This window comes from Nycticebus coucang, chromosome 16 (genome assembly GCF_027406575.1).
Source record: "Nycticebus coucang isolate mNycCou1 chromosome 16, mNycCou1.pri, whole genome shotgun sequence".
Taxonomy (NCBI): Eukaryota; Metazoa; Chordata; class Mammalia; order Primates; family Lorisidae; genus Nycticebus; species Nycticebus coucang.
Window position 1 is genome coordinate 11987698 of NC_069795.1, and position 22077 is coordinate 12009774.

At 40.7% G+C, this 22077-nt stretch overlaps 2 protein-coding genes across 5 annotated transcripts in view; one reads left to right on the top strand and one right to left on the bottom strand.

The window, feature by feature from the left end:
- The window catches only part of TMEM50B (transmembrane protein 50B), a 41763-nt gene extending 22772 nt beyond the window's left edge, over nt 1-18991 (top strand). For 2 of the 4 annotated variants that reach the window (XM_053564577.1, XM_053564578.1), the window contains exons 4-7: nt 981-1048; nt 7215-7307; nt 13665-13722; nt 17553-18991. In XM_053564577.1, coding sequence (XP_053420552.1) covers nt 981-1048; nt 7215-7307; nt 13665-13722; nt 17553-17598 — 265 coding nt within the window. In that variant the 3' untranslated portion in view covers nt 17599-18991. Of the gene's footprint in view, nt 1-980; nt 1049-3681; nt 3722-7214; nt 7308-13664; nt 13723-17552 lie in introns of those variants that run through there. The other 2 variants (XM_053564579.1, XM_053564580.1) reach the window with 2 other exon arrangements.
- IFNAR1 (interferon alpha and beta receptor subunit 1) overlaps nt 15881-22077 on the bottom strand; it is a 148385-nt gene continuing 142188 nt past the window's right edge. The window contains exon 12 of the transcript XR_008374879.1: nt 15881-15897. The gene's annotated coding sequence lies outside the window, so the exon portion shown is untranslated. The remainder of the gene's footprint in view (nt 15898-22077) is intronic.

The following is a 22077-nucleotide window of genomic DNA, read 5'->3' on the forward strand; positions in this document are numbered from 1 at the left end:
AGAGTTCAAAAAAAGATTGTATTATGGAAAATGGAACTACTTATGAATCCATGCAGGCTGCTAAGTAAAGGCAATTCCTGCTACTAATTAATGTACCTTGCTCTAATAAAAATGAAAGAAGCTGATTAAAGTGAGCCTATTTATTATACAGACTAAATTTTTTTCTGAGTTTAAGAAATGAGTCAGAGAAAATCACTTGTCTTTAAATACACAGAGAAACTACTTAACTCTTGATTATAATGAGAACCTTAAAATGGGATAGCCAACACTGAGTCATTTATGTATAAATGTGAAATAGTCAAAGAAACCAGAAAATTCTTTCCTCTTTTATAACCTCCTAGAGACAAGTAATAGAAATTTCTTTTTTTTCTTTTTTTTTTTTTTGTAGAGACAGGGTCTCACTTTATGGCCCTCAGTAGAGTGCCGTGGCCTCACACAGCTCACAGCAACCTCCAACTCCTGGGCTTAAGCGATTCTCTTGCCTCAGCCTCCCAAGTAGCTGGGACTACAGGCGCCCACCACAACACCCGGCTATTTTTTGGTTTCAGTTTGGCCGGGGCCGGGCTTGAACCTGTCACCCTCGGTATATGGGGCCGGCGCCTTACCGACTGAGCCACAGGCGCCGCCCAGAAATTTCTTAAAATAAATGTGTTTTCCAGGTGTACTTTAGGAAAATAATACTAAAATAACATTTCTAAGCCAGGTGTTGTGGCAGGCGCCTGTGGTCCCAGCTGCTCGGGAGGCTGAGGCGAGAGAATTGCCTGAGCCCAGGAGTTGGAGGTTGCTGTGAGCTGTGATGCCACAGTACTCTACTGAAGGCGATAGAGTAAGACTCTGTCTCAAAAATAAATAAATATATAACATTTCTATCCACAAGCATTTTTGTTATGCTAAAACATATGTTTAGTTATTCAGATATTGATGTTAGGTAAGAAGTAATCTGTTTCTCTTTCAATGAAGATGATTTTGTACTGTTCTAGGATAAATGCTGTATCCAATGCTCAGGTGAGAGGTGACAGCTATGAAAGCGGCTGTTTGGGAAGAACAGGTAAAGGCACTTTGAGCTGTTAACGTATGTTGACAAAATAGGAATAAATCAAAGAGAAAAACTAAACCTCTCTTATGAGTCTTTATCCAGAACTGGTAATGATTCTACAGAATATTTTTTATTCACTTAAAAACAATTTAGTTTTTTTTAAACTCTGAAGAAAGTTACTGCCAGAGATTACTATTTTTTTTTTTTTTTTTTTTTGAGACAGAGCCTCAAGCTAGCTTATCGCCCTGGCATCATAGCTCACAGCAGCCTTCAACTCCTGGACTTAAATGATTCTCTTGCCTCAGCCTCCCAAGTAGCTGGGACTACAGGTGCCCGCCACAGTGCCCGGCTATTTTTTGGTTGTAGTTGTCATTGTTTTTTGGTGGGCCCAGGCTGGATTCAAACCCGCCAGCTCAGGTGTATGTGGCTGGTGCCTTAGCCAATTGAGCCATAACCTCCACAGTCCAGCCAAGGTTACTATTTTTATTAGGTTGTACAGCCCACAGTATAGATGAAATGTTATTTTTTTTGTTTGTTTGTTTTTTTTGGCCGGGGCTGGGTTTGAACCCGCCACCTCCGGCATATGGGACCGGCGCCCTACTCCTTGAGCCACAGGCGTCGCCCTAGATGAAATGTTATTATTCAAAAATCAGTAGACCTTGGATTCCATGTTACTCTTCTAGTGCTAATGATGGATTTATTCTTATCCTAATTGTTGAGTAATAATCTCTCCTCCCCTTCAACTTCCCCCCTTCTTATCTTCCTCCTCCTCTTCTCCCCTCCCCTCTTTTCACTTCCTTTTTTCTTTTTTGGAAACAGAGTCTCACTTATTAACCCTCGGTAGAGTGCTGTGGCATCACAGCTCACAGCAACCTCCAAATCCTTGGGCTTAGGCTAGTTTCTTGCCTCGGCCTCCAGAGTAGTAGCTGGGAATACAGGTGCCTGCCACAACGCCTGGCTATTTTTTTGTTGCAGTTTGGCTGGGGCTGGGTTTGAACCCACCACCCTCGGTATATGGGGCTGGCACCCTATCCACAGAGCCACAGGTGCCGCCCACTTCCCTCATTTTTGAGATAGAGTCTTGCTCTGTTATCCTGGGCCAGAGTTCAGTGATGTGATCATAGCTCACAACAACTTCAGGTTCCTAGGCTCAAGTGATCTTTCTGCCTCAACCTTCCCAATAACTGGGATTTCTGGTGCCCACCACCATGCCCAGCTAATTTTTCTATTTGTTGTAGAGATAGGGTTCTGCTGGTCAGAACCTATCCCTATTGCTCAGGCTGGTCTCTAATTCCTGAACTCAAGTGATCCTCTGCCTTGGCCTCCCAGAGTGCTAGGATTACAGGCATGAGCTACCACACCTGGTTACTTTCATGACTTTTAACAGCAAAGTAATGAACAGATTAAGGGGTCAAACTAGGACTACAGTGTTTTCTTAGTTAATTCTTTTTTTTTTGGCCGGGGCTGGGTTTGAACCCGCCACCTCTGGCATATGGGACCGGTGCCCTACTCCTTGAGCCACAGGCGCCGCCCTTTCTTAGTTAATTCTGATCACCTGTGTAGCCACCCACAGACTACACCAAAACTGTTTTAAAAAAACATGCTGTTTATCTGCACATAAATTTGTTTTTGTTTTTTGAATTCTTTTGAATTTTCCTTTTTTTTTTTTTTTGTAGAGACAGAGTCTCTCTTTATGGCCCTTGGTAGAGTGCCGCGGCCTCACACAGCTCACAGCAACCTCCAACTCCTGGGCTTAAGCGATTCTCTTGCCTCAGCCTCCCAAGTAGCTGGGACTACAGGTGCCTGCCACAACGCCCGGCTATTTTTTGGTTGCAGTTTGGCCGGGGCCGGGTTTGAACCCGCCACCCTCGGTATATGGGGCCGGTGCCCTACCGACTGAGCCACAGGCGCCGCCCGAATTCTTTTGAATTTTCATCCAATAGTCTTTTTCTTTTATTTAGGTTATAACACATTCTGTTACAATCCAGGGGTTGGTTTTCTGTGGAATTTCAGTTCCCTGTGTAAAAGGCATAAATGAGAAATCCTGTTTCCAACCTTCAAGAACCAGGGAAGGTGATTTGTGGTTATGATCAGAAATTTGGAGTAGGTGGGAGAGGAATTTTGAAGGAGGATTAAGAATAACAGCAAATCCTCGAGGATGTTTAGTGTGGCCCAGAAACTGTCCTGTTTTATATGTATTAACTCATTGTCTTAAGAGATGAGTGCTCTTATTGTCCCCATTTTTAGACCTAAGGAACTCTGGTAAAGAGAGCTTAAATAACTTGCCCAAAGTCACAGAGGAAGTCAGTGGAGGAGCCAGGACTGAACACTAACACTGATTCCAGAGCTCATGCTTTTAGCCACCATGCTATGCTTACTTCCAGTTGAAAACTATATGGTCTCTTTGCCTGGTTTACTACCTACATGTTTATTTTTCTTTATGTTAGCTTAATTAAATGTAAGTACAACAAAATTCACCAATTTAAAGTGTACAATTTGAGTTTTAACAAATGTGTACAGTTATGTTACTGCCACCACAGTCATGATATAGAATATTTCTATTATAGGACCCTTATACGACCCTTTGTAGCTAATCCCCATTCCCTCATCTTCTGCCACCACTGATATGTTTTCAATCATTGTAGGTTTGCTTTTTCTACAATTTCATATAAATGGGATTACACAGTAAATACCATAACCATATAAACCAAATAAAGGACCTGTGAAAAGCTTAGATTTCTTTTCTACCTCGTGCTTTAAGTTGTGTGATAGATTTTATAACCTCTCTTCTACTGGAATCCATGGAAAATTAGGTAGGAGAGTATGGTGACAAATGGTACATGAGTGTAAGTTAAAAGTGCTCAGTGTGTGTGTCTGCATGTATGTGTACATGTGAGCTCACTTGAAGCCTATCCTGTGGCCCAGCCTCAGCAGTATGTCAAGAATGAGGGAAGGTAAAGAATAAGAAAGTAACATAGATTGGCAAACGAAAGTGTTACATGTGTAGTACATAATAATTCACTTGTTTTTCTTTAAACAACGTTCCACAGACATGCTGGGTGTGGTGGTTCATATCTGTAATCCCAACAATATAGAAGAATAAAGCAGGACAATTGTTTGAGCCCAGGAGTTTGAGACCAGCCTAGGCAATATAGTGAGACCCTGTCTCTAAAGACTTTTTTAAAAAAATTATCTGGGTATGGTGGCACATGCCTGTAGTTCCTGCTACTCAGGAGTCTAAGGCAAGAGAATGGCTTGATCCCAGGAGTCTTGAAGTTGCAGTGAGCTATAATTGCACCATTGTACTTCAATGAGTGACCTCTGGGTAACAGACTTTGTCTCTTTTTTTTTTTTTCCTTTTTTTTTTTATTGTTGGGGATTCATTGAGGGTACAATAACAGACTTTGTCTCTTAAAAAAAAAACTCTAGGGCGGCACCTGTGGCTCAAGGAGTAGGGCGCCAGTCTCATATGCTGGAGGTGGCGGGTTCAAACCCAGCCCCAGCCAAAAACAGAAAATAAAATAAAATAAAGTTGACTTTAAAAAAAAAAAAAAAAAAAAAAAACTCTATTGGGGCGGCGCCTGTGGCTCAAGGAGTAGGGTGCTGGTCCCATATGTCGGAGGTGGCGGGTTCAAACCTAGCCCTGGCCAAAAAAAGAAAAGTCTCCCTCAGTTGTATTTAAATAAATGTAATTTAAAAAAAGAAAAAGAAAAATAAAAATAAAAAAAAAAAAACTCTATTGGTATTATTGTGGATTATGATACTATTATCTATTTTTTTGTAGAAAGTTTCATTGTAACGGATTCAAATTTTGTTTAGCTTGTGGATGGTACTTGTATTTGCCCTTGATCTGATTCCACAGCCCAAACTTTTTACCCCATCAAGTGATTGTTACATTTTATTCTATGATTATTTCCTACTCAGTCAAAATCCACAGTGCAGTTTATATTTATGTGTGGTGCACATAGTGCAAGTTTTGTCTAGTGCTTCAAAACTTAAGAGCAAACTGTCTTATAGGTAGGCTCAGACATTGTTTCTTTAAGCTTTTGTACTACCTAAATGGTTTATTTGTAAGCTATATCCATTTAAGTCCCAGAGAAATTTATAGGAAAGTATCATCAACATAATAAATATACTATAAATGAAACTGTTAAATAGTAAAGCTATAAAAAAAGAGCAGAAACGATATAGAAAAATATTATTGTTCTTAGAATCAGGGACAAGGGCTCAGCACCCGTAGCACAGTGGTTACGGTACCAGCCACATACACCAAAGGTGACAGGTTCAAACCCAGCCCGGGACAGCTAAAACAACAGCTAAACAACTACAACAAAAAAATAGCCAGGTGTTGTGGTGGGTGCCGGTAGTCCCAGCTACATGGGAGGCTGACACGAGAGAATTGCTCAAGGACAAGCGTTTGAGGTTGCTGTGAGCTGTGATGCTACAGCAGTCTACTAAGGGCGACATAAGTGAGCCTCTGTCTCAAAAAAAAAAAAAAAAAAGTATCTGGGACAAGATGGATGCTTAAATTGTTTATTAACCTTAATTCGGAGTTTTCTTATAGCCAAAGCAAAAAAAGGGACAGTGTGATTTTTTTTTTTCTTTTTGCTAAACAAAAGCATCCTTATTTTATAAGATAAAGTTTTTTCTTCTTCTTTAATTCTGTTAGAAAGTTTAACATGTATGGGTATACATAATGGACATGATAGAAAATAATTAAAAGGATTTTTAATAGTTTCTTTTACTTTAGATAAAATCTGTGATTGAATGTAGTTTAAAAGTTATCTTTCTCCAAGGAGCTAAACATTATGTTTCTGGAGATCTGTTTAGTATTGTAATAAAATTTATATAATCTAGAGGCCTGTTTCTCTCAAACATCAGTTATTCCGACCATGTTGAGCTTCAATTATTACTTATCTTGTGTCCAAAATATGTGAATTTCTGTTTACTTATTAACAGTATTTGCAATTGAGGTAAATTTAGTTTTCTTTATGGAAATTGGCTAGGATTTTATTTTTCACTTTGGTGGAATTGTTTACCCCTTCTTTGGGTGATGGGGCTATTAGTATACCTACGCAGAGTGTGACACAGGCGTTTACCTGCCTTCCTAAAAAATATGTTGAGTCAACTAAGTGTCTCCTTTCCTAAAAAATATATTGAATCAACTCAAGTGTCCAGATGATAATATTATCGAGATTCTATAATTTTATGTAATAAAGAGTTGAGATGCTTTTGACCTTGAACTTTGCAAGAGTATGTGGTAAAGGTTGGCTGCCTCAGTTTTTTTTTTTTTTGGATTTTGGCCGGGGCTGGGTTTGAACCCACCACCTCTGGCATATGGGACCGGCGCCCTACTCCTTGAGCCACAGGCGCCTCCCGGCTGCCTCAGTCTTAAAAAGCATCAATACATTCCTGAAGAATGACCTCTCTTTGCACCATATTGAATAATGGTGTGATTTTTAGACACTTACATATTGGTTCTTATTCATTGGAAGGCTGTCATTCTTGTGTGTTAATGGCTATTTAAAATTCATTTGCTGGCTCAGCGCCTGTGGCTCAAGTGGCTAAGGCGCTAGCCACATAACACCTGAGCTGGCAGGTTCAAATCCAGCCTGGCCCGCCAAACAACAATGTCGGCTCCAACCAAAACATAGCCGGGCGTTGTGGTGGGCACCTATAGTCCCAGCTACTTGAGAGGCAGAGGCAGGAGAATTGCTTGAGCCCAGGAGTTGGAGGTTGCTGTGAGCTGTGGTGCCACGGCACTGTACCCAGGGCAATAGCTTGAGGCTCTGTCTCAATAAATAAATAAATAAATAACATTCATTTGCTACTTTTTTTTTTTTTCCATTTGCTTCTTTTAATAGAGCAATTCTTTGATCATATAACAGGGTAATTTTTTGGTTAGGATATTAGATTCTCAAAAAATAAAAAAAAAGATATTAGATTCTCTAGTCAGTAAAATGATAACTTCTCTTTCCAGATACGGTTAACACCTCTTAGTTTTTGTTAGTGTTTTAAAAAATCATTTGTCTAACTTACAGCTGATTTATATTAATATGTGACTGTGTTTGATATGCATGATATATATTAGGTTCACGGTGTTTCTAGTGTTAGGTATTCCTAAAACTTTATAGAGCTGCAAAAATGAGCAAAATCACAAAGCCTCTTCTCCATACAGGTGCTCGAGTTTGGCTTTTTATTGGTTTCATGTTGATGTTTGGGTCACTTATTGCTTCCATGTGGATTCTTTTTGGTGCCTATGTTACCCAAAGTAAGTATTTATTCTTTCCCTGTTTTATAGGAGAGATTCAAATATGTCTTTTATATTTGGCTAATTCTACCTGGAGTAAAATGAAGAGTAATCAGTTAGCTTGAAGATACATACATTGTTTAATAAAACTTGTCGGTGGGGTCACTTAGTGCAGTGAAGTAACCCTGATTAGGAAATACAAGCCACTGAAAAAGCCTGTACCTTTGAGCATCTCTAGAGTTTCTGATTTTCTTGCTAACCTTGGACAGCCAGCCTCTTAGACTAGAGGTCCATTAACTACGGGTTGCAGTGGTGAAAGTGAGAAACCAGAATTGGTCTACTGTTATATAATTCTAAAATCCACAGAGGCTAAAAATGAAATTTTTCTTAACCAGTTTGTCGATAAAACCTGACCTAAACTGAGATGGGCCTTATGGTCTTTATCCCATTTAGTGTAAGTATTCAGATATTCTTTTATTGCAGGAATGAATATGGATGTATTTAGGTATGGGATGCTTTTCCATACCCAGCAGGCAGTGCTGTGTTTATATATGTGTTTTATCTTACTGTTCTTAAATCTGAAAAATTCTGAATTCCAAAATACATGTTGCTCCAAAGATTTCAGAAAAGGGGTATGGACCCTGATATCTTTCTTTCCACTCATACCTTCTCTGTTAAACCTAGTCCTGTAATTTTTATTTATTTATTTTTTTTGAGACAGAGTCTGACCCTGTTGCCCAGGCTGGAGTACCATGGCATCAGCCTAGCTCACAGCAACCTCAAACTCCTGGGTTCAAGTGATCCTCTTGCCTCAGCCTGCCAAGTAGCTGGGACTGCAGGTGCCCACCATGACACCCGGATAATTTTTCCATTTGTTTAACAGAGAAGGGGTCTTATACTTGCTGAAGTTGGCCTTGACTCCTGAGCTCAAGCAATCCTCCTGCCTCAGTCTCGTAGTGTGCCTGGATTACAGGCGTGAGCCACCTTGCCCAGCCCCAGTCCTATAATTTATTTATTTATTTTTTTGAGACAGTCTCACTTTCTTGCCCTCAGCCTGCAAGAACCTCAAATTCTTGGGCTTAAGTGATCCTCTTGCCTCAACGTCCCGCGTAGCTGGGACTACAGGGCATCGCCACAATGCCCAGCTATTTTTAGAGATGAGGTCTCGCTCTGGCTCAGGCAGGTCTCAAACCTGTAAGCTCAGGTAATTTACCTGCCTCAGCCTCCCAAGTGCTGGGATTACAGGCGTGAGCCACTGCGCCTGGCCCGTGTTTTGGGGAGAGACAGAGTCTCACTATGTCACCCTCAGAGTGCTGTAGCGTCACAGTTCACAGCAACCTCCAGCTCTTGGGCTTAGGCGATTCTCTTGCCTCAGCCTCCTGAGTAACTGGGATTACAGGCACCTGCCACAATGCCTGGCTATTTTTCATTGCAATTTGGCTGGTGTCAGGTTTGAACCTGTCACCCTTGGTATATGGGGCTAGCGCCCTACTCACTGAGCCATAGGCACCGCCCTATTTATTTATTTCTTTTGAGACAGAGTCTCACTAGGTCACCCTTGGTAAAGTGCCATGGCATCACAACTCACAGCAACCTCAAACTCTTGGCCTTAAGTGATTTTTTTGCCTTAGCCTCCCAAGTAGCTGGGACTACATGTGCCCACTGCAATACCCGGCTATGTTGTTGTTGTTGTTATGTTGTTGTTGTTTGGCAGCCCTTGGTCAGGTTCAAACCTGCCAGCTCTGGTGGATGTGTCCAATGCCCTAGAGTCACTGAGCTACAGGCACCAAGCTAAATGTGTGTTAGTTAATTAAAAACACTAATAGAGCACACAGTTATAGTATGAAGCTTATCTGAAGGAAAATATTTTTAAAAAACAACTTTATTGAGATGTAATTTGCATACCTGCTTAAAGTATACAGTTCAGTGTTTTTTTTGCATAGTCACAGACTTGTACTACCATCACCACATCCGATTTTAAAACTTTTATTGGGGTGGCGCCTGTGGCTCAAGGAATAGGGCACCAGCCCCATATACTGCAGGTGGCAGGTTAAAACCTGGCCTGGCCAAAAACTGCAATAAAAATAAATAAATAAATAAATAAACATTTGTATTCCCCCCCAATAGCCATTAGTGGTCACTCCCCATTGCCTCCCCCAGCCCCAGGGAACTGCTAATGTATTTTCTGCTTCTATAGATTCTCCTGTTCCATAGAAATGGAATCATACACCTGACTCTAAGAAGGGAAGGTTGCTATCACCGAGTTCCTGAAAAGGCCTCCATGATTATGCTAAAAGAAAAACTTTAAACGAATTAATGGTTTATTTGAGCAAAGAATGATTTGTGATTGGGCAGTACTCAGAACAAGAAGAGCTCAGAGCACTCTACCCAGCATCATGAGCAGTGAGCTTTTGTAGGTTGAACAAAGTGAAGTAGAGAAATCTTTAGATTGGCTACAGCTGTATGTTTGCTTTATTTGGGCATGGCGGGATGAGGCTTTTGCCTTTTTGGGGAATGATTTGATCAGTTCCCTGCCGATAATTAGCTGAAGCTCAGCTGTTTGTGATTGGCTGAAAACTGGCTATTTCTTATCAAAAAATACTCCTAAGTTAGGTTTCAGTTTCCTTACATACTAAATTAGGTTGGGGTTTGTACCTAGGAACTCTAAGTAGACAGAGTGTCAGGCTAATGGCGTGCTTATTTACTTAGCAGTTGATGCCACATGAAACTTTATAGTTTCTATAGTGAAAATAGGAATTCATTATCATTCCTGTAAACTATACAGAGAAGTATTGTTTGTAAAGATTGTACATTCATTGGTTTTATAGTACACATTGAGAAATTTTTTGATGATTGATCTCTTACTATTTCAACAGTATTGTTCATTATATATACTTTTCTGTTTGTAAAGTGAATATGCTTTTATTTCAGAGGGCATTTCTTTCTTCTCTCTTTTTTTTTTTTTTTTTTTTTTGGAGACAGAGTTTCACTTAGCCATTGGTAGAGTGCCATGCATCATAGCCCACAGCAACCTCCAACTCTTGGGCTTAAGTGATTCTCTTGCCTCAGTCTCCCAGGCTGGGACTACAGGAGCCCCCCACAACACCCAGCTATTTTTAGAGACGAGGTCTCACTCTGTCTCAGGCTGGTCTCAAACTTGTGAACTCAGGCAATCCCCCTGCCTTGGCCTCCAGAGTGCTGGGAGGATTATAGGTGTAAGCCACCATGCCTGGCTCAGAGAGCATTTCTAACATATTTCAAGTATTTTTCTGTACAGATTTCCTTGAACTATTAATAATCATAATAGCAGCTAGTGTTCATATACCACTTGATGGGCCAAGTCCTTGTTTTAAGCACTACACATAGTCACTCTTTTAATCCTTACACTCTGTGAAGTAGGGTGCTATTATAATGTTCATTTTACAGGTGAGGAGACTAATACATATTGAAGTTAAATAATTTCCCAAGGTCATAAATTTAGGCATTGGTAGAATTAGGATTCCAATCTAGTGTTCTAGTTTAGATCTCTTAACCATGCTGCTATATATATATATATTTTTTTTTTTTTTTTTTTGAGACAGTGTCTCACTTGTCACCCCTAGTAGAGTGCTGTGGCATCACAGCTTACAGCAACCTCAAACTCTTGGGCTTAAGTTATTCTCTTCCTTCAGCCTCCCAAGTAGCTGGGATTACAGGCGTCTGCCACACCTGGCTATTTTTTTGTTACAGTTGTCATTGTTGTTTAGCAGGCCCTGGCCAGTCTGAAGCCACCAGCCCCAGTGTATGGGCCAGTTCCCTAACCACTGAGCTACGGGCACCGAGCCTGTGCTGCTATGTTGTTTTGTGTGATGTCAAAAGCTAAAACTTGAGTGGCGCCTGTGGGGTGCCGACCCCATATACCAAGAGTGATGGGTTTAAACTCAGCCACGGCCAAACTGCAGCAAAAAAATAGCCAGGCATTGTGGCAGTTGCCTGTAGTCCCAGCTACTTGGGAGGCTGAGGCAAGCGCTGGAGGTTGCTGTGAGCTGTGACACACAGCACTCTATTAAGGACGATAAAGTGAGACTCTGGTCTTTAAAAAAAACAACAAAAACTAAAACTCGAGGCACTTACTTCATCCTATTCAGAAGTTTTTTTTTACTGTTCAGTGTTTTCTATTAACATTTATAGTTTCGTAAAAGTTACATTATCTACAAAAATTTAAGCAGTTTCTAAATTTTTCTTTTCTGTTCCTATTAAGATATTATAGTAACCATTTCCTTGAGGATTGTCAGTGAAAGAGCATGATGATGAATTTTAATGAGTCTTTTTATATTTGTCACATTTGCGCATTAAACTCCTGAACTGAGAGCCAAGTGTGGTGTGCTTGCCTTCAACACTAGCTACTCAGGAGGCTGAGGCAGGAGGATTGTTACTGGGCCCAGGAGTTTGGGTCTGTAAGTGTGCTATGACTACATCTGTAGGTAGCCACTGCCCTCCAGCCTGGACAACATAGCAGGATCCCATCACTTTAAAAAGACAAAAAGTGGTTCATGCCTGTAATCCTCACACTCTGGGAGGTTGAGGATTGAACTCATGAGTTTGAGATCAGCCTTAGCAGGAGTGAGATCTTGTCTCTACTAAAAATAGAAAAACTGAGGCAAGAGGATCACTTGAGGCCAGGAGTTAGAGGTTGCTGTGAACTATGATGGTGCCATGGCACTCTACCTAAGGTGACAGCTTGAGACTCTGTCTCAAAAAAAAAAAAAAAATTAATAAAAAAGGCCAGGTGCGGTAACTCATGCATCTAATCCCAGCATTTGGGAGGCCGAGGCAGGTGTATTGCCTGAGCTCACAGATTTAAGACTACCCTGAGCCAGAGTGAGACCGCCTCTCTTAAAAAATAAAATAGCTGGGTGTTGTGGCGGGCGCCTGTAGTCCCATCTACTTGGGAGGCTGAGGCAAGAGAATTGCTTAAGCTCTGGAGTTTGAGGTTGCTGTGAGCTGTGACTCCCCCATGGCACTCTACCAAGGGTGACAAAGTGAGACTGTTTCAAAACAAAACAAAACAAAACCTTACTGAGTTCATGAAAGAAAATAAATTAACAGACTGTTAAATAATAAAGAATTTAATTTTTTTTTTTTTTTGAGGCACAGTCTCACTTTGTCACCTCATTAGATTGCCATGGCATCATAGCTCATAACAACCTCCAACTCTTGGGTTCACATGATTCTCTTGCCTTAGCCTCCTGAGTATCTGGGACTAGAAACACCAACCCCAAGGCTCAGTTAGTTTTTTTTTTTTTTTTTTTAATTTGGCCAGGGCTGGGTTTGAACCCACCACCTCCGGCATGTGGGACTGGCGCCCTACCCGCTGAGCCACAGGCGCCGCCCAGGCTCAGTTAGTTTTAGAGATAGGGTCTTGCTCTTGCGCAGGCTGGTCTTGAATTCCTGAGTTACAGCAATCCACCTGCCTCAGGCTCCCAGAATGCTGGAATTACAGGTGTGAGCCACCACATGGGCCTTAAAGAATTTAATTTGTGGGCGGCGCCTGTGGCTCAGTGAGTAGGGCGCCGGCCCCATATGCCGAGGGTGGCGGGTTCAAACCCAGCCCCGGCCAAACTGTAACAAAAAAATAGCCGGGCGTTGTGGCGGGCGCCTGTAGTCCCAGCTGCTCGGGAGGCTGAGGCAAGAGAATCGCGTAGGCCCGAGAGTTAGAGGTTGCTGTGAGCCGTGTGACGCCACGGCACTCTACAGAGGGTGGTACAGTGAGACTCTGTCTCTACAAAAAAAAAAAAAAAGAATTTAATTTGTGTCTTTCTAACATTTCATATTTTTATATTGGCCATAGGAGGCAAAGGGACAAGTTGCTGCTTCCCCAGCAGTTTTGATGCAGCTAGAACTGTGGCAGTTACTTTAGACAAAAAGAAAACCTGATAAATCCCTTGTCTTTCTAGAGTAAGAGTCACCTTTTGTTTTGGGAGAATGAAATTGGCATTTTCTTATTTCAATTCTTTTTTTAGAGACAGTCTCACTTTATCGCCCTCAGTAGAGTGCCGTGACGTCACACAGTTCAAGCCACCTCTAGCTCCTGAGGTGATTCTCTTGCCTCAGCCTCCCGAGTAGCTGGGACTACAGGCGCCCACCCCAACACTCGGCTATTTTTTGTTGTTTGTTGCAGTATGGCCAGGGCTGGGTTTGAACTCGCCACCCTCGTTGTATGGGGCTGGCACCCTACCCACTGAGCCACAGGACCTCTTATTTCAATTTTTATTATAGATGCCTTCATGTTAATGAATAATAGCAGTATGTTATTATACATATGTAACAAAGCACAAATACTTAGTTATTGCTATTTGCCTATGTAACACTCTAATCTGTTTTACTTTATGTGTGCAGATACTGATGTTTATCCTGGACTAGCTGTGTTTTTTCAAAACGCACTTATATTTTTTAGGTAAGTTGACTATTTCTTAACCACATTTATAACATAGAAATGTCAGCTTTATTATGGGAGCATATAAACAGAAACAAGTATAAATCCCTCAGCCACAACAATAGAGCTCCTTTTTAAGTGTAAAAATTCCACTGTTAACCTAAGAATATACATAGGGCTTTTAATTAGGGATTCTACTGTGTACCAAAACTTTATCCAGATCCCTTACATATGTTACCTCTTTAACTCCCATTTACTTATCTTAAAAATATGTCATGTTATTTGCATTTTGTAGATGAGGAAATGAGGCTCAAAGGACACCTATCGGATACCTAGCTGGTGAATGAGAGCTGGGATTTGAATGCAGATTGTTGCTTCAATAGTCTGTGCTTTATTAAATACCTAATTGGATATAATACTTTTATTAAAGAAGGAAAACAAAAATCAGAATTAATACATAGTATGCATGTTATATATAAAACCTACTGGGTTGTCAGTTTTTTAGATTGAGTTTTTAAGATAACTTAAAATTAGTATAAAGATAGAACAATATAGAAAGTATCTTTTTTTTTTTTTTTGAGACAAAGCCTCAAGCTGTCACCCTGGGTAGAGTGCGTGGCATCATAGCTCATAGCAACCTCCAACTCCTGGGCTTAAGCCATTCTCCTGCCTCAGCCTCCCAAGTAGCTGGGCCTACAGGTGCCCGCCATACTATTTTTTTGGTTGCAGCCATCATTGTTGTTTGGCGGGCCCAGGCTGGATTCGAACCTACCAGCTCAGGTGTCTGTGGCTGGCACCTTAGCCGCTTGAGCCACAGGCGCCAAGCCAATATAGGAAGTATTTTTTAGGGACAGTTTTCTAAAAAGATTCCCAAATAAAGCCCATATTCTATACTTTTTTGAAATGAATGTCTTTTAATGTCAGCATAGATATTTTAGGTATCCATTTATAAAATTATATCTGATCCCCCTCCAAATCATTAAGTAAAATCCTTGAAGAACTTTATTTTTGTCACTGGTTTTAAGTAGTTTGGTATGATATGCTGTGGTATAGTTTTTTTCATATTTCTTCTGTTGGTGTTTATTGAGTTTCTTGGGATCTGTGGGTTTATAGTTGTCATCAAGTTTGGGCTCTTTTCAGCCAATATTTCACCAAATAATTTTTCTGTCTGCCTTCCCTTCCTTCTGGTATTCCAATTACATGTATATAGCTGCTTGAAGTTGTCCTGCAGCTTAATGCTCAGTTCTTTTGTTTTTTGTCTTTTTTTCTTCCCTGTGCTTCAGTTTCGATAATTTCTATTGTTATATCTTTAAATTCTCAAATGTCTACATCTGCAGTGTCTAATCTACTATTAATCCTATCCAGCGTATTTTTTTCTTTTTTTTGCAGTTTTGGTTGGGGCTGGGCTTGAACCTGCCACCCCCAGTATATGGAGCCGGCGCCCTACTCCTTGAGCCACAGGCGCCACCCCTCCAGTGTATTTTTTATCTCAGATATCCAGAAGCTGGATTTGGGTGTTTTCTATGTTTTCCATGTCCCTCTTTAACACGCTCTTGCTTTCTTCTACCTTCTTGAACATACAGTTTGCTTGTAACTATTTCAATGCTTATCTAATTATGTCATTTCTGGGTCAGCTTCTGTCGCTCATTTCAGCTTCTGCCTTTCATTGTGGTGTTAACATATTTGCTGCTTTACATGCAATTGGTATCCCTTTAAGTGTTTTTGAGCTTTGGGGATGCAGATGTGTCACTTGCAAACAGCTTGATCCTATTGAGTCTTGATTAAAAGCAAGCTTAAAGGCTTTGTTAGGCAGAACCAGAGCAGCTTTATTTAGCCCAGGGCTAATTTGTCCCTTTACTAAGGCAGTCATATCCTCTGAGTGTTCTTGTGATGCTCCATGTCCTGTGAGCTTTCCCCACTCTGCTGGTGAGAATGCAAACTCTTTTCAACCTTGTAGGAGTTCTGGGAACTTTTTCTTTTTTTTTAGAGACAGAGTTTACTTTGTCACCCTCAGTAGAGTGCTATGGCATCACAGCTCACAACAACCTCCAGCTCTTGGGCTTAGGCGATTCTCTTGCCTCAGCCTCCCGAGTAACTGGGACTATAGGTGCCTGCCACAAGGCCCGGCTATTTTTTATTGCAGTTTGGCTGGGACCAGGTTTGAACCCGCCACCCTCGGTATATGGGGCCAGCGCCCTACTCACTGAGCCACAGGTGCTGCTCTTGGGAACTTTTTTCTAGTGGTTCTTTTCTTGCCTTTTTAGTTTCCTCACATGCATAAACTGAAGGGCCACCCCCCTGTGGATCACTTGGGCTCCCTCTGTGTGGTTGTCTGCACTCTGCCTTGTAAACTCTAGCCATGTTGGTCTTGAACTCTCAGAGAGACCACAATGCTCTGCTGGGTTTCCTCTTCTTGCACTGTGGCCTTGGCATTCCTGGTTTTGAACAGTGTTTGATAGTTTCTCCTGTTCTGTATTTCTTGGCATGTGACTGATAGCCCTTTGGGGAATATTGTAAGTTTTCATGAATTTATTTTACGCAAAATACAGAGACTAAATGTAAGTTCAGTTTGAGCACTTTGTGGTAAGTGAATGCTGGGAAATGAGTCTACATAAGTGACAGTTGGGTGAACAGAAACCTTGTACGTATTAAGACCTGTGCTCAGGTGCACAGTAACAGCCACATTAACCATACGTCCTGCTCAGAGGCCAACCTGCGTGCTTTCTATATGCCAGATCCGGTTTAAGCACCACAGGGCAGCCTGCTCGGCTTCCTAGTACCAGATTGTCCCATCTCTCTGCTTCTGCCTCCTTGTCCCCTTCCCTACCTTGCTGAAATAAGTCTCATTCTTCTTTTGGGTCTCTGTTCAGTCACTGCTCCTCAGAAAAACCCTTCTTTCCTCTCTTCCTCCCTTTCCTCCCTTCCCTCCTCTCTCCCTCCTTTCTCCCTCCCTCCCTCCCTCCCTTCCTTCCTGACTAGAATGCCCTGGCTTCAGTCCAGCTCATACCACCTCAGACTCCTGGGTCCAAGAAATCCTCCTGCCTCAGCCTCCTGAGTAGCTGGGACTACAGGTGCCCGTCATGAGACCTAGCTAGTTTTTCTCCTTTTAGTAGAAAGGGGTCTCTCTTTTGCTCAGGCTAATTTCAAACTCCTGAGCACAAATGATTGTCCCACCCTGGCCTCCCAGAGTGCTAGGATTACAGGCATGAGCCGCTTAGGAAAACCTTTCTTAACCTCTCTGACTGGATCAAATACTTATATTTTACTCTTATGTTCTGCTCCCTTCTAGCACTTTTTTTATAGTTGGAGTTTTACCTTTATTTAATTGCTTCCTTTTTAGACCCTTAGCTCCATTTTGGAGCAGATTTGTCCATTTTGACTCACAGTCACATCCTATCACTTAGCCAGGTGTCTGGTACATAGCAAGTACTCCGTGAGCAACAATTATTTGTGAAAGGAATGAAGACTTGCAGCATGGTCTGTTTCATAATGCGTCAGTGATTATTGCTCAGATGTGGTAGACTCTTAGAGATGTAAAATGGCCTAATGCCTACCACTTTGAGAAATGTCTCTCTCTGTCTGTCGCTCTCTTTTTTTTTTTTTTTTAACAAGTGTTCTATGTCATAACTTTCTAGGCTTTAAGAAAGAATACTTAGTTAAGCTCAGACATTGTGGTCAACAAACTGCTTTACAAAATAAGCAAATTGAGACCACCACCACGATGTTGAATTTAATTTGAGAAATTGATATGAAGGGATCAGTGAGGTACCTCTCAAAACATTTAGAAAATGAATTTTGTGTTGCTTGTTCCTTATATTTTTTCCTCATGATTTGTTTTCTTACCTTTCTAGCACTCTGATCTACAAATTTGGAAGAACTGAAGAGCTATGGACCTGACATCACTTCTTGAATCACGCTTTCCTTTTGTTACATTCTATTTGTAGATAAGTTTTTATCTCTCAGTACTCATTGCCAAATGGAATAGATTATATATGAAATGTTTCCTTTCTTTACATTCTTATGCTCTGAGTTTTTAAATAGTTTTATGAAATTTCTGTCTCTTATTTTTCCTTGACTAGGTACTATTAATATGTACATAATACAAGACTATGTAGATTAAATGATGAGTATCCGTTTTTTATTTCTGAGACTTAGAGCTTAATGTTTTACCTTAGCGGGTTGTATCATCATGTTTTTCTAGTGGAAACCACTCTTTCAGGCTCTCTAATTTCTGAAGATGTGCAGAAAATAATAGCTCCATATATCTGGAATAAGCACTAAGCCATTAAAAAAAGGTATTTCAGCAAGTTGTAATTTATTTTGGCCTAAAATGAGATTTTTTTTTTAAAGGAAAGTGTTTGTTCTTATGTATTAAAGAAGTGGACTTTTATACGAAGATTTTTAAAATGTTGAAGGACTAGTTTGAAAGCCTCTTTTAAAAAGAATTCCTCCAATACAGCTTTTTTTGAGATGGGACAATACATGATCAAATAAACTCAGTTTTTTATGGTTAATGCAGAAAGACTGTAAGGCAACTCAGCAGCATGCTTCTCATAAAAGCATCTTAAATTATCCACTGGGGTTATCTTTTGACAGCCTGCCATTATCTGATGTTACACAATACAGTAGCAAGCAAATTTGAGACAACTGCAGTTTAAAAGCATGAACCATGTAACAGAAAGTGGAGCAAGTAGTTTAAAGATAAAGTACTTCTTCCCAAAGGGAGTTATTATCACCTACTGAAAAATTAGGTATTTTATCCACTTAGTTACTGACTGCAAGTCATCTTTTTGCGCTAGCTCTGAAGCTTTGGGTGAACGTTCCTGTGAAATATATCTCCAACTTCAAAGTTCATACTCCAATCAAAAACTTCTTTTGCTGAGTTTGAAATACTGTATTTGCACTGAATGTATTCCTATGGGCCTTGCTTTCCTTTGTTAGCCCAGATTTTGTGTTGCACTTTTTTATCCAGAGGGATGTGTTATAGAGCCCTTTGTTCTAAGACAGAAAAATATCATTGGTAGGGCAGTTCCTAATGCAAGCCTTATTTGGCACTTCTCTCTCTGAGAGGGCTCCCTGGGCACAGAATATGAAGCAGTTGTGGAATGCTGTGCCTTTGTGTACATAACCAGCTTGTTTATTATTATTATTCTTTGTTGTTTTCTTCCTTACAATGTCAGTAAGCTCTGTCTTTCCTATTACCACTCTCATAATCTGTTGCAATAAATACTACTTCTCACACATTCTAATATTGTTAAGTTTATTGGAGAAAATAAACCATAAAAATTGATTTGCTGTTCATTTTTCAGTGACTCAGGTACACTCAAAGAAGCCGTTTATTTTTATAAAATAAAGGAAAAATATACTCAGATTTGTAAAAAAATACTCAGATTTTTATAAAATAAAGGAAATAATATACTCAGATTTGTAAAATGCTAGTGTAATGGTTAATGGAGTTTTCTGAAGACTGACTATAAACAGTGGCTATTTTTTTCTATTCTTGACTCTGCCATGAATTTTTTTAAAATTATGAGCAAATCACTTAATTTCCTACTTGTTTATTTAAAAAAAGATACAATGTTAGTATCCACTCTTAAAGATATTGTAAGTTAGAAAAGCTAGGCCATGGGCGGCGCCTGTGGCTCAGTTGGTAAGGCGCCGGCCCCATATACTGAGGGTGGCGGGTTCAAACCCAGCCCCGGCCAAACTGCAACCAAAAAATAGCCGGGTGTTGTGGCGGGCGCCTGTAGTCCCAGCTACTCGGGAGGCTGAGGCAAGAGAATCGCCTAAGCCCAGGAATTGGAGGTTGCTGTGAGCTGTGTGAGGCCACGGCACTCTACCGAGGGCCATAAAGTGAGACTCTGTCTCTACAAAAAAAAAAAAAGAAAAGCTAGGCCCTGGCTAAACTGCAACAACAACAAAAAAAAATTACATGTGATTGCTTTAATGCCGAGGGCCATAAAGTGAGACTCTGTCTCTGCAAAAAAAAAAAAAGAAAAGCTAGGCCCTGGCTAAACTGCAACAACAACAAAAAAAAATTACATGTGATTGCTTTAATAAGGGTCTCACAGTCACACAGATTCAGTGGCCATTGAATCTGAGTATCTACGTGTGGACAAATATTACCAGAGCATTCTATTTTATTACTCTATTTCTATGATCCTTGTATTATGCTGTTGCCACTGATGAAAAAACAGAGGGACCAGGTGGAGTGGCTCATACCTTATAATCCTAGATTCGGGCAGGGGCGGGGAGAGAGGTTGAGGTGGAAGGATTCACTTGAGGTCAGGAGTTTTAAGACCAGCCTAAGGAAGAACAAGAAGGTGGGCTCCTGTAGACTCAGCTTCTTGGGAGGCTCAGGCAGGAGGATCGCTTGAGCCTGGGAGTTTGAGGTTGCTGGGGGTTATGATGCCATGGGACTCCAGCTGATGCCACAGAGCAAGACTCTGTCTCCCCTGCCCCACAATCAATATTCAGGTTAAGCCTGTGCTATTATTTCAGAGCTATTTCTTTGCTGTATCATCTGTTCAGACAAGAAAGATTAGAAATTGAAGTAGAAAGTATTATTTGAAGTACTTTGTTGATTATTTTCTTTTATTAAAACAGAACACTCTCTTGGTGAGATTAAAGGGTTCAGTGCTTTTCTGAAGAATTACTGAAAAAAGTCAGGACATGCTTATTTATCCTGGAGTTATTTTTTACCTTGAGACAATTGTGACACAGTTTTTGTTTTCTCAACCCATCCCCATTTTCCTGGAAGTAGTCTTTATATTTTCATTTTATTAAAAGTACACTAATTTGTATTTCTAGCCTGATGGTTTAATATCTAAAGAGTCTTTATTTTTCTTCTCTTATGAATTTTTGACCAAGTCTAAAATATCTTGGTTATTTTGGAAGGAAACCAAAATATTTCACCCCAAAATGTATCTCCTTGACATATTTCATGCTGATTATTCAGAAAGGCTGGAAACGTAAGAATAGCTGAAAAGATGTCTTGTGGGAGAATTTGCATCTATAGAGAAAATTTGCATTGATGCAGTCAGGCTTTCTCTGAGGCCCTCCCTTGTCTGGATCTAGGAATGATTAACTGAGACTCTGACACCATTTTTTTTTAAAATTTTTTTGCTTGTTTATTTTTTATTTATTTTATTTATTTTTATATTTTGTAGTTTTTGGCCGGGGCCGGGTTTAAACCCACCACCTCCCAGTATATGGGGCCAGCGCCACCCCGAGACTCTGACACCTTAAAGGTCTGAAAGAAATATTTATCATCTCTTCTCTCTGAGGGCTGCTATCTCTGAGGTTTCATCTACCTAATAAGACTAGCTTTCCTAGGTTCAGTGGTTAGGGCGCTGGCCACATACATGGAGGCAGGCGGGTTCGAACCTGGCCTGGGCCTGCTAAACAACAATGACAACCACAACAAAAAAATAGCCAGGCCTTGTGGCGAGTGCCTGTAGTCTCAGCTACTTGGGAGGCTGAGGCAAGAAAAGCGCTTAAGCCCAAGAGTTTGAGGTTGCTGTGAGCTGTAATACTACGGTACTCTACTGAGGGTGACATAGTGAGACTGTCTCAAAAAAAAAAAACCCAAAAAACTACCTTTGCTAGCCAAAGTCCTCTCCTTTCCTTGTCAATGGAAAAATCAAACTGTAACAGGGGTGTCCAGCCTGCTGGCCTGTGGGCAGCATGCTGACTTTGTGAGGACTTTTTTCCTTATCTGTGATGTTGGATATCATGAAAAGTATGCATGGACTTTTTTTTGCTAATCAGTTTTCATTAGTGCTTGTGTGTGGCCCAAGACAACTCTTTCTTCCAATTAAAAAAAGAAGGCAAAACAGGTTGGACACCTTGCCAGTGTAAAATATTTCTGAGCCCACATGGGTAACTGTGGCCAGGGAAAACCCAGATTCAGAAAGTCCTGAGAAAGTCTTAGGTGGTCAGATTGTAATTCTGTTTTATACCTTTCAGGGAGGCAGAAGTTACAGGCAAAGATGTAAATCAATACATAGAGGTTGTGTATTGATTTACCCCAATAAGGTGGGTTATCTTGAAGTGGGGCCTTATAGGTTATAGGTGAATTTAGATTCTTTATAAGTGGTTAAAGGGGTAAGGCTTTGTCTAAAACTTGGACTCAGCAGAAAGGAATGTTTCAGTTTTTTCTTTAACAAACGATGAGATACAGAAGTTTACTGATCATCAGATGATGCTATGCCAGAGTCAGGTTGCCAAGCCACATACTGGGTCAGAGTGACCTGTTTGGCGAGATTGATGGCTTGCAGACATGACTCTCTCCTGGCCCCCTGGGAACGAATTTGGAGCAAAAAATGGTGGTTAGAGTTTAGTCCTCAACTTAGTTTTGGCCATGCTCTGAGCCCC